This window comes from Spermophilus citellus (assembly GCF_964194105.1).
Source record: "Spermophilus citellus genome assembly, chromosome: 4".
Taxonomy (NCBI): Eukaryota; Metazoa; Chordata; class Mammalia; order Rodentia; family Sciuridae; genus Spermophilus; species Spermophilus citellus.
In genome coordinates this window covers 49486914-49499396 of record NC_138185.1, presented here as the reverse complement: position 1 = coordinate 49499396, position 12483 = coordinate 49486914, and the positions used below count along the sequence as shown (strand labels likewise).

The 12483-nt window shown below is 44.2% G+C and overlaps 1 protein-coding gene across 1 annotated transcript in view; it reads right to left on the bottom strand.

The window, feature by feature from the left end:
• SYNDIG1 (synapse differentiation inducing 1) overlaps positions 1-12483 on the bottom strand; it is a 193682-nt gene that overhangs the window by 69449 nt on the left and 111750 nt on the right. The window contains exon 3 of the mRNA XM_081293226.1: positions 4968-5105. Within this exon, the coding sequence (XP_081149352.1) occupies positions 4968-5105 (138 nt within the window). The remainder of the gene's footprint in view (positions 1-4967; positions 5106-12483) is intronic.

Genomic DNA, 12483 nt, shown 5'->3' with positions numbered 1-12483 from the left:
AAGAACATGGTTACAGTTCCACTGAACTCTAGTTCATCTAGATTTCAGTACCATAAAGAGATTCCTTTTTTCCCCCTCATTTACCCAATTCCCTTTGCTGGTGCTATTCATAAAATTCATAATCTGGTTCTGAATACCCTTTCTCATTTAATTATTGTTATAATGTTGCAGTTAGTAAAAGAAAGAAACATTTTATGAAATGAAATTAAATCAAGACATAATAAATGCTGAGAACAGAAGATGCTGCAGGCAGGCTCAGCACATGTCCTGTTAGTGCTGGTTCCAGACCTGAGTCCTCCCGGTCAGAGGGTGTCCAGCTTCCGTCTCTGGCTTCTACTGTCCTGTGGGATTGAGGGAAGGGCCATGAGGGCAAACACCCAATTGTGTTTCTACAGGGCTGCCCTTCCTCTGCTGCCACAATTTTCAAGTAGGGCTTGGGGACACTGGATTTAAGAGCAAGTCCTGTGGTTCTATTTTTATTTGCAAACAGGTAAAAGCCAAAGTTAAACTGCAGAAAATGTGTCTTCAAAGGTTAGAAATATTTCTACTTGTTTTTTTTTTTTTACCCACAGCTGATACCTCTGTGTTTTCTACAAGTTATTTATCCTTGAAACTTTTTTTCCACTTAAATAGTTTTTTTTTTCACATTTCAGACTCATCGCAGAGATTAAATAAGATAAAGTGTAGGCATTAACTAGCTTACAACAGTCATACAGTTATTCAGGAAATTGTGGGATTTGTTTTCTCTCTGAGCATCATTCAGAAACATCAATTCCTAAATGGATTCACACCACCCAAACTGCACACATCCACACCTTCTTCACTGTAAACTGGCTTACAGTACTTGCTTGCATCAGGGGCTGGATCAAGCAGTGAATAGTGTTGGGGAGAAATGAAGTGGTAGGCAACATACTCCATTTGTTGGTTCCCATTTGGCATCCATACTGAGTCCTTTGTCATGACTCAGGGCTGAACCAACTGCTTCCTGACTGTCCTAGAAGCCCAGGCCACTGCTAACCATAACTTAGGTATGTCACTATACCTCACTGAGCTCCGATATCAACACTTATCTGGGTAATATCACAGCAGTGCCCACAATCCCTAATTGCAAGTGCCTGTGTCACACATTTCCCATAAGGTTGGGTGGGTATGAGAGCACTACCCAAACTTGAGCAACACTAGAATTATCTGGAGCCTTTATTCAAATTTAGATTCCTGGACCCTGCTTCACAGACAGTTGGAGCAGGTAGGAGGGGATAACAAGTGTGCAGGGGCTGAGGAGCACACAGGACTAGGAGCTGCAGACTGGGGGCACACCCGAGAAGCAAGAGTGCAGTTTTTAACGCGGTCTCTGGCACATAGTGCTCAGCAAAATTATGCTCCTTATGAAATTTCAATTACTACTGTTGCTCCTACTTTATAAACTCCTTTTTAGAATTCCTGAAATCTGTCTCCTTCCAGTCACCCATTGGCCAATGGATCCACAGGGCATGGACAATCCAGTTTCCAGCGGGAGACTATCAAACTTTCGGAATCAGCTCCTCCCCTGACACCTCCAGGGGATTTTCACTTTTTCAGCTCTCAGCCAATTCCAGGCTGTGGGAATTATTTCAAGACCATGTTATGGATCAGGAAATCGAGGCATGATGGAATTGCCTGTGGACCAGGACTTAGCTAGAGGAGGGCAGTATCAAAAATATCTCAGATAAATAACCCAGAGATGCCATTAATTCTTTTCACCACTGATGAATTTAATCAAACCACCATGATTTGTTGTTTCATTATGTTTTCCCGGAATGGCCTTGCATGGTTCTTTGACTTCACTGAATAGCTATTTTGACAATAAGCAGACACAGCCGTAATTGTCAGTAAGAACACTGAGATAGGATCTGTGATGGGGGGGGGGGGGACAACCAAAAATATCACACTTGGATGTCAAAGATTTCCTGCCAATAGCACCGTGGCCTTGGGGAGTTCTGGTTTGGAGCATGTGCTTTGCACTGCTGTTGCTCTCCATCCAGATCCTACAACTCAGGGTTGCAGGGGGCTTCTCCTCCCTCCAGTTCCTGGGTTTAGAATTCTTAGCTGGCCTTGCCTCAGCAAGCACTGATTTAATTTAATGCAATGATTCTCAGAGTGTGTCTGTTCTATTTCGTGCCACACACCCTTCCCTTGGCAGCTGCCTGCTCCCCTCAAATGGCCTGATGGAGATTTTGTGTCTGCAGTTTGGGCTGCAGAGGGATAAATGGAATACACAGCAGCCTTGTGGCCAGGCTGAGGCTCTGTGTGCAGGGGTCAGTGGCTGCCCAGAATGACAACACAGTCCAGCACAACACAGCTGCACATTGTAAAGAGGAAGGGATCTCAGCATGGGAGCTCTTAATTGGAAAGGACATTCATAGGTCCTGGGAAGGGAACTCAGCTATAGAGATTTCTTTAGGGAAATGTTGGTACTCTTAGTTATGGTAGTTTCACTGAAGAGAATCCATTCTCCAAGCAACTTGGAAAAGGAAGGCTGGAGGGTTCTGGGCTGGGAGATTACCATTCCATTCTCTAACATTGCAAGCAACCCCTCACCTCTGCAAAAATACTTGAGGTTCCCCTCCAAAAAATATGATCAAAACTGTGTACAGCAACTGTACTTCATATCTGCTGCTTGAACAAATAATAAAAATCCCCTTGACCATTGAAGGGGATTTTATTAAATAAACATCATGAATCATCAGATACATGCCTAAGAAGCTATTATCTTGTTAAGAATAAAACTTTCTGAGAAACAGAATCCAAACACCAGTCTCTGCAACTGTAGTCTTGATGTGTAGTATAATTACAACCTCGTGGACAAAGATGCTGTCCACAGCTTGCTGTGCTCCAGAGTGGTGGATTTCAACCCTGGCATCAGGGAGTAGCAGAGACCTCACATGATATGGGGTCATTAGTGTGTTGGTTTTGACAAACGTCTAGCCTCTCCTTTCGATGCACAGGCAATGTCTCCCTGTGACCCCTGTCACCTACCAGGGTTCACAACCACTTGTCACCCTTCTGGCTGATCTATAGGGACTTCTTCTCTCATCTCTGGGAATAGAACACCTCTCCCAGTAGAACATAAGATAAAAGTATCAATATGATTCCAAAATTTAGTAAACAAAACAGAGCTCCTGCATTGAAGATGTTCCTGTTGGTAGGGCTATAGAGGGCTTGTCCTACCAGCTGAAAGGTGGTGTGCCCTGTCCTTTCCCACTCAGGGATGATGTAGGAGGGAGACTTTGGATAGAGTTCTGCTCAGTGGTAAAGCCCACAGTGCCCTATGCAGTCAGTAGACAGGTTTCTTCACTTCGTTGTCCTTATCTCCCAGTTTTTGGTGAGACTGTTATTGCTTATTTGCCTAACCCAGGCTTTGGATCCAACATAGACGGCAGGGACAGGCTCTGTCCACTGTGAGTGTCCATCCATCCATCCACTATCTTTGTTCAGATTCCTGTATGCCCCAATCCACTGTGGATGCAGTGCTACATCCTCACTTCAGAGTTAAGCCCCTGGGCCTGTCTCTACCCACCCTGCCCAGGCTCTGCAAGGCCCAGGAGACTGACTTTCTCTGTGCTTGTGCTACTAGAGAGAGGGTTCTGTGACATTCATGGAATCAGTTCACAGAAGAGAAGCCTGGACTGAACCTCCAGGCCAAAGATGGGCCAGCATCACAGGATTCCCCATCTTCTCTCTATTTTCCTCCAGAACCAGGAACACAGAGCTACACAGAGCAGGGACCCCAAGATAGAAGTAATTCTCTGCCTCTCCTGTCCCTAAGAGGCACTTCTTCTCAGGAGGGCCACAGACAATTTGTGATCATCCTTGACTTTCACCACTCCAGACATACAAGTGGGAAGAAGAAAACCACACAAGTTTTTTTTCTTTGCTCACCAGTAAAACAAATTCCATCAATACCAAAGCCAGCAAGAAGCAACTGCTTGACTCAGCCAGGGAAGCAATTTCAAGCCAAGTAAAAAAAAAAAAAAATATTTTGAGCAAAGGACCTACCAGAGTCAGCCATTTGCAGTTTCACTCCCAGACTTATAGGATGCACAGGAGGATTCCCCAAGTGCCCCCAGGGATTTTCCACCTGCCCAAGTACACCCTGTGAACACTGTTATGCTGACAATGATGCTGCCTTTTGACCAGTTTTGGTTGGGTAATGGTAACAGGTTCTGGTGACACTGTAATCTCACATTTTAATTGATAATCTAAGGGTCTTTCTTGGATGAATAGGGATGACTTCTGAGTGAACAATCTTCCTCTGCTGGATAAGTCTTTCAAAATCTGGGTTTCACGTGGGGACAAACAAGAGGGTGTTGTGTAATGAAAAAGGGCTGGGAACTGGTACCTTCATGAGTTTCCCCTGGAGCGAGGGAGGACACAATTGCACACTGACATGTGCCATTTCCACTAGCACAGCATTCACTGGGATTGGTACACACGACCTACAGTGGAACCAGAATCTGCTTTATACAAATGAGCCTTTAACAAGGAAAACAAAGCTCACATTTTCACCTTTCTCACAGAGTTCCGTGTTCTCTAGGGTGTACTTATCTGAGCACTATGCTTCCCAGTCCTGGGGTTGGGTCTGCCTTTATGAACTTAAGGCCTAAGTGAAAGTCAAGTTCCCAAAGGCCATCTGCTCTCTACCAAGTAGTCATGTGCTTCTGCCATACAGGCTTCCTCTTGAAGGCAGTCCCATTCGGGCAAGGACAGAGCCATGTCATGCTGAGAGATGAAGCAACCTAAAGGATTCTGCTCAGACCCCCCGGAGCTTCCCCAGATTTTCCGAACTCGTTCTCCAGTTGCTCAAATGCTGACCCCCTTTTTGCAGGAGATGAACAGGCTTCCTTGGCTCGCTCTCCTCTTCCTGGTCTGGGTGTGTCTAACATTAACACCACCATGCACTGGGTGCAAATGATTGACAGAGGCCTTACCTCATGGGACAAGTAGAAGGCGGCGATGCCCAAAGGCCAGAAGCAGCAGAGCATGGAGAAGACGCTGAGCCCCAGATGGTCACGTGGGGGCATCATGAGGAAGTTGTCCTCACTCTCTGTGTCACTTGAGTAGTCACTCTGCAGGGAAAACAGGCCGAATAGGAGAGAAGATTAGTAAAGGAATCATCATCAGGCTGCCCCAAGATGTGGATACCACTCCTGGCTGAAGCAGGCTCTCTGCAGCTGCTCCTGCAGCTGCTGTTGCTTATCTCATTAGTGTCACCATGACTGCCTAGAAACATATAGCCTCAAAACAATGATGCCTCTTACTGAGGAACCCTGAACAAGAGCAGGAATCCCGACACAGGATTCTTGGGTAGTTCAACAGTAGTTAAAATCCTAGAGAAACCAATTTCAGCACAGATGGTCCCCAATTTTGGATGACTTAACTTATGAATTTTGAATCAATGATGGATATATGAGAGTATTGAACATAGTTTCAACTTAGGATGTTTTCTACCTATATTGTGTTTATTAGGATTCTAATAGGAGCACCTATTTTCAAAGATCTTTGGGATCTTAGTGCCAGGACAGAGGGGGTGAACATGGAAACTATCAGAGGATGGCATTAGGGACTTTCAGAAGGCTTTTCCTTTGTGGATTTTCTTTTTATTTTAAGAATTATTGCTAGTTTACAGGACATTGCAGGACAAGTATGTATAAAAGGAGAACATGATCTTATAAATCTCCCCTTCCAGTTTCCTTTGACTCTGAATCGAGTCAGGTCATAGAGGGTTCTCATGTTCACCTCTAAGCTCCATACTAAGAAAATAACGGCTGCTTTGGAAGAAGCTGCCTTTAGATGCTGGAGTTTTTGCATCAGGGCCCATTTATAAGTAGGGCTCAGTCCAGGCCTGACCAAGAATGTTCTCAGAGTTCTGAATTAGGGGGGGATGGGTGACTGGCTGGACTTAGAAATTTTTTAAAAGAAGCTTAGATGATTCTCAACTTTAGCCAGCAATGAGAATCACTGCCCAAATCTCCCCAAAGGGGCTCATCAGTGTTCTCAGGGTACTCAGTACCAGACGCCCTGCAAATCTCTCTTACCCTAGGTGTCTCTGTGGAGGCCATCTTTGTTTTCTGCCTTCTTTTACCCCTGGCTGGCCTCCTATTGTGATTTATTTATTTATTTATTTGTTTTGTTTTGCCTCATCAAAACATGCTCTTTTCACTCTGACTCATCAAAATATCAGGTCACTCTTTTCCACCTGTTATTTTATATAAAGATGGAGTCATAGCTTACTCCAGACGTCATTTCCTAAAAAAAGAAATGGTACATTTCATCTTGAGGTTAACTTCCTAACTCCTTTGCTAGTGGTTGGCAGAGGAACTGGCTGCAGGGTAGAGATGCTCAGGAAGCCATGGTGGTACTTAAGCTATGAGGGGACATCCAAGTGAACACCAGCCTGCCTCCCCACTTGCCCTGGGCCCCCTGAATCCTCTCCACAGATATTCTAGTCACAGACACTAAGGAGGTTCTCAGGTGATAATGGTGTCCTTCCTTATTTTTGCAAGTTAAATGTACATAAACCTGCCAGTCAGAGTCTCTAATTCCTGTTCAGAAAGCAGTGGTGCTGAGGTGAGATAATAGGGGCTCCCTGTTAGGCTTTTGCTTTTCTCGAGTCAAAAGAGAGAAAATAGGCTCATAAATATTGATGAGTTCATTCAGATAATAAGCAAGGACTTCTCCAGGTGGTATTAGGATGGACACTGGTGAACACACAGAGTCTGTCTACCCCACCACACACGGACGGACCTGCAGGTCAGGGGATCTGAAGCATCATTCCAAAAACAAGGGATGTGATCTGCCAGAGGCCACAAGACCAGCTCCTGGCCAAGCTTCCATCCTGCAGATCACTGTTCACTCTCTGCCCAGGTGTGAGTCACTGCCATCTGGTACACTGTCCTGTCAACATGTCTGGGCCTATATCGCATCCCATCCACAGGAGCCTTGTCTGTGAAATTTCTATTCTTTTTACTATGCACACCATCTCCCATATGGTCTTCAGAACAGTAAAGGGAAATGAAAATTACCATCATTATGGCTATCAGAGATGGAAAACGAAACAGCCCACAGGCATGCATAATTCATGTGGGGAGATGCGAGGACTGTGGACGGTCCAGGTGGAGATGAAGGATTCCCAGCCCACTGGAAAGTCGGAATCGTCCATCAGAATGAAGAACGAGCAGCACTGAATTGGAATGTATCCACGGTTGTGCCTCTTCTCACACAAATAGCCCTGTCACCTCAATGCTTTCCAGAACTTCCCCTGAAAACAAGCAACTTCAGGGTGTCAGAGGACCACTGGTGTTTAAAAGGACTAGCCTGTGACAAACTCACCTGTATCCACAGATCAGACTCAGAGGGCAGACAATCAGGCTGCAGGAACAGCCACTTCCAGCCCTCAAATCAGACTTTGACCTTCATGAGCTTCACATCATGGGTGGTGACAGTGCAGATGGAAATCCTTGCACATGAACAATAAATCCATCTTTGCATATTTGTTTAAATTTTTAGTTTGGGAGATTTTTTTTTAATTTAAAAAGAGTTTTACACACTTGAGCTCACTGCTTTCTCACAGCAACTCTGGAAATGATCACAATTTTTATTGTCATGTCCATTTTACTAAGGACAGAGCTATTGGAGAGACTGAAATTCTTGCCAAAGGACAGCACCACCCAGCTCGTGGCTGTCTGACTCTCTGATCCCTGTTATCTGACAGGTCCTGAGTGCCATCTTTGGAAACAGATGGTTTACACACATAAACCCATTTTACCTAAGTTGCTCCTACATGTTCCTTCCTGTTGCCCCTGAAACTTCACATTTTGATTGGTTTGTTTCCTGGTGGCCAATGGCCACAGTGGTATAATGAGGTTTTCCCCATCACATAGATAAGGCTCTGGGACTGCTGCTCCTCAGCACATGGGCCTGATATAAGCACTGACTCTGGGGTTGGAAACTGAGAGTTACATCACCCTACCCAAGAAGCAAAGAAATAGGTTTCAGGGCTCTGCCATTAAATCTTCACAGATACTTACTCAGAAACATAAAGAAAGCATGCATTCAGATTGCAAAGTTGTGGTTCATGACACCGAAATTATTAATAAAGGTTGATTAAAATAGATTTTCAAAACTCAGAGCACCCAAAACCATCCTGGCTCTTTTATTCCTTTATTCTTCCATTGGCAGGTCATCTATGGGTACAGTGGATGTGGGCATCATACCACAAAACAGGGAGAATGGGAGACAAAGCCAGGTGGGAGATGTTGTGTAGATACCAACAACCAAGCAGAGGAAATGCATACAACTAACACCAAAACTCATCATGCACAGCAGCTGACTTAAAAAAAAATCTCCTCTATGGGTCATTGCATTAGAATCACTGAAAGACAGATGGGAAGCATTTCAGAGATTATGGTTCATGTGGAAGGCCCCCCCCCCATTTTGAGTTAAACCTTTGGAAGAAGCAGAGACAGGCAGACCAAAGCAAAATCCTGGGCTCCAGAGCTGGTGCCCTGCTGGTTGGGCTGCTGCCCTTAATTCTCTGCCTATTCACATCACCTCCATTTAGAGAGATAATGGCTCTCAGTCCTCTGGGAGTCTCCTTATTAGACTATTTTAATAAAATAATCATAACATCAGGCACAATGCCACGTCACAAGGTTCCACATTCAGGGAAGCACCATGAGCAAGAGTTATGAGAACAGTTTCAGGGCAACCAAGTTGGACTCAGCAGTGTCACCTGGTCTCCCTGAAGGTCTCATCAACAGCCTCTGGGCTTCAGACTGTCTCCCTCACTCCCCTGGCTCTCTGTGCTTTACTCATCCTGGCAGTGTGATATCACTGTGTGATCCTAGGGGAGGGGGCTTACAATGTCTGCATCTGTGTTGAACAGAGCAGCCACTGGCCACATGGAGCTATTTAAACTTAAAATATGACTAACAGCTAGTTCCTCAGTTTCACTACACAGTCAAGTGGCCAAGAGCCACAGGGGTCTAATGACCAACATATCAGAAGGCACTTGAATATTTTCAGCATTTCAGAAAGTTCTAGTGGACTGTGTTGTCTTATGGGATCTGATCCTTATGAACTCCAGTGTATTCTCTTTTACGTACAAGAACCTCTGTTGTTCCTCCAACATGCCAGGTGTGCTCAGCCTGCCTCAGAGACTTTGCACTTGCTGTCCCTTGGCCTGAAACACGTCCCCCACAAACACACATGGCTAGCCTCCTCACCTCAGGAGGGGCTTTTGCTCCAACTGTTATTTCTCAACAGAACTTTCCCTGGATACTGAAGAGACTGTCTCTGTTTCCCCAACGCCCCTATTTTCTTACTTGCTTGGGGTTTCTCCTCTCCATCTCAGTAGTACCGACTTTCTCAACTCCCTTATTCTAAGCACCAGGAAGGGAGAGATCTGTGCCTACTTTGTTTGCAGCTGTATCTTAAGCACCTAGAAAATTACCCAGCACATGAGAGGACCCAATGCACCTTTGCTGAATAAATGAAGACTAAATTATGCTATGTGCATGTATGAATATATCACAATCCATTCCAATTTTAAATATAACTATAATGCACCAATTAAAAATAAATAAATAAATAGAAGGCAGACCAATAGAGCAAAAGAAGGGAGGAGGGGAGAAAAAGAGGAAATTCTAGGGATCAAATTGGATCAAATCTGATATGTTAAAATGAACCCCACTGTAATATAATTATAATATAATACAGTTATAATGCATTAGAAAAAAATAAGGATTCACCTGTTGTCTTACCAAACATGAAAAACAACAATCAAAGTGGCAAAACTCTCGGAATCTGGGCAAAATACACTGGGGTGGCCAAAGGATATGTGGTCACTGGGATTTATCATTGCTCATAAATATGCTGCTTTCAGTCCTCTTGCTTGACCTGTACCTGCTCGTACCCTACCCTGAAATGCCCTCCTATGTTCTCCAGAACATACATCCTCACCATTCACCCAGGTGAGACCACTGGGTTTGGAGGGGTTGTAAGAATGATGACTTGGCCAGGTTCAAGGCTGCCTTACCTAGGGTGGCTCTAGAGCAGCTGATGAACAGAATCAATGCTAAACTGCAGCAAGGAAATAGGCAAGGGCAAGCAGCTCTCTGTGCCTTCCCTGTTTATTAATGGCACCCCGATGTTCTTGGAGGGGAGAGACATGCTCTGTCCACATCAGAGGAGTGTGGAAGTGTGGGTGTGCTGCCTTTGATGCCTCCATGCAAGAGCTCCACCAGCATGGAAGGAAATAACCCCAGTGAATCACACAGGACAGGCTGATATCTGGGTTAGGAGCCATGAGGATCTTGCAGGGTTGGAGCTGAAATCATCTTCCCTGACTTGACCATTGAGTTGGGTCCTGGGTGTCCACTTGTATCTACTTAGGGCTTCTCCATGAAAGCCTAGCTGCAGAAAATTCAATTTTTACTATACCCCATCAGATTATCTTCCCTGCATCAGGATTTCACATATTTTGAAGCCCACTGATCTTTGCATTGCTTGAAACTGAATCACATTAAAAACCACAGACAGGGCTGGGGATGTGGCTCAGGCGGTGGCGCGCTCGCCTGATGTGTGTGCGGCCCGGGTTCGATCCTCAGCACCACATACAAGCAAAAGATGTTGTGTCCGCCGAAAACTAAAAAAAAAAAAAAATTCTCATTCTCTCTCTCTCTCTCTCTCTCTCTCTCTCTCTCTCTCTCTCTCTCTCTCTCTCTCTCCCTCCCTCCCTAAAAAAAAAAAAAAAAAAAAAACCACAGACATTGCTGAGAGTTGGTGGTATATGCTTATAATTCCAGCACCTCTGGAGGCTGAGGCAGGAGGATTACGAGTTCAAAGTCAGTCTCAGCAACTTAGCAAGATCCTGTCTCAAAATAAAATAAAAATGGCTGGAGGTATAGCTCAGTGATAGAGCAGCAGAATACTGGGAAGCCACTATTAGTATCTGAAAATAATTACTCTAAAAATTCACTGATTATCTTAGGCATATGCTTTTAGTTTCTTCTAGTCTGTAGTAATTTTACTGTAGATAGAATATATATCACATGCTGGTGAGATAGAAACAAAAGTGGACCAACAAAACCTCTTAGCCTTAAAACTGAAGCTGCCTCCTTTAAAAAGTGTGTCTGGTGCCATGCATTGTGGGGCACACCTGTACTCCCAGTGGCTCAAGAGATTGATACAGAAGTTCAAGGTTAGTCTCAGTAACTTAGTGAGACCCTAAGAAACTTAGATCTGGTTTCAAAATTTAAAATAATAATAATAATGATAATAATGGCTGGAGATGTAGCGCAGTGGTAAAGCACACCTGAATTCAATTCCTGGTATCCCCCCCCCCCAAAAAAAAAGTGTTTCTGTCAAATGCAGCTGTTGGCATTTGGATAGGTCAGTTGTATCATGGGAGAAGAAGCTGAGAAGAGCTCCAGGGCTTTCTCAAAAGAGTTGAAGATGTAGGGATTCCTAGAAACATCTCTGTGTGTAAGAGGGAGGGGAAATTGGAGGTTGAGAAGGAGAAAGGGAATGGGCAGGTGTCCTGAACCTGGAACTATGAAGGTCAATAGCCAGCTCAGGCCTGAGGTATGATTCAGGGAGTCTTTAGGATTCAGGAAATTCCTATTTTCTATTATATGAATAGGGGACATTCTAGAAACAATTCCAAGTTCATGTCTGCTATTCTCTTCCATCTATACTCTCAGGCCAGTGAGGAATCTGCAAATTCAGAACCCAGGAATCTGTCATGACAAGAAGCAAAGCAGATCAAAAGCCAGACCTGGCTTTGGCCCCAGCCATCAGAGGAACGTACTCTGTGTTCAGCTGTCCCCATCACACATCCAAAGAGCCCAAGGTGGAAACAACCTGATTCTCCCCAGAAATGCTCAACAATCATTGCCCCCAAACTAGAGCTCTGAATCATCCTGGGAAGATGGCTTGTTATAGTGTTGGTACAATGTCAGATGTATTTCACTCTCTATTCTAATTCCTGAAATCTGGGAATTAAGTTATTCTCTATTAATCAAGTCTCTACTAATCAGAAATTTAACTCACAGAAACACGATATATATATATATATATATATATATATATATATATATATATATATATATATAGACTGGAACATGTTCAATTTTGCTCAGTATCATATTCTATGCACTTTCCTTGCTCCTAAAAGTGGGAAAATACCTTCAGCCATCAATTAATTTCCATTTGCTCAATGGAATAGTCCATCATAATACAGGTGACAAGTGTCAGTTAATGAGAAGGACATCAGGTAGTAAATACAGTGATTTCCCATTGTGGTCTCAGAGCCTGGGTCTCCATAAAGTGATACATGGTAATGGTGGAAGTGAGATTGGGGTTGGGTGTGGATAGTTCCACGTGTCCCACCCTGCCTGGTTTCAACCAGCTGTTTCCCTGTATTTTGGGTTATCAGGCAAACTT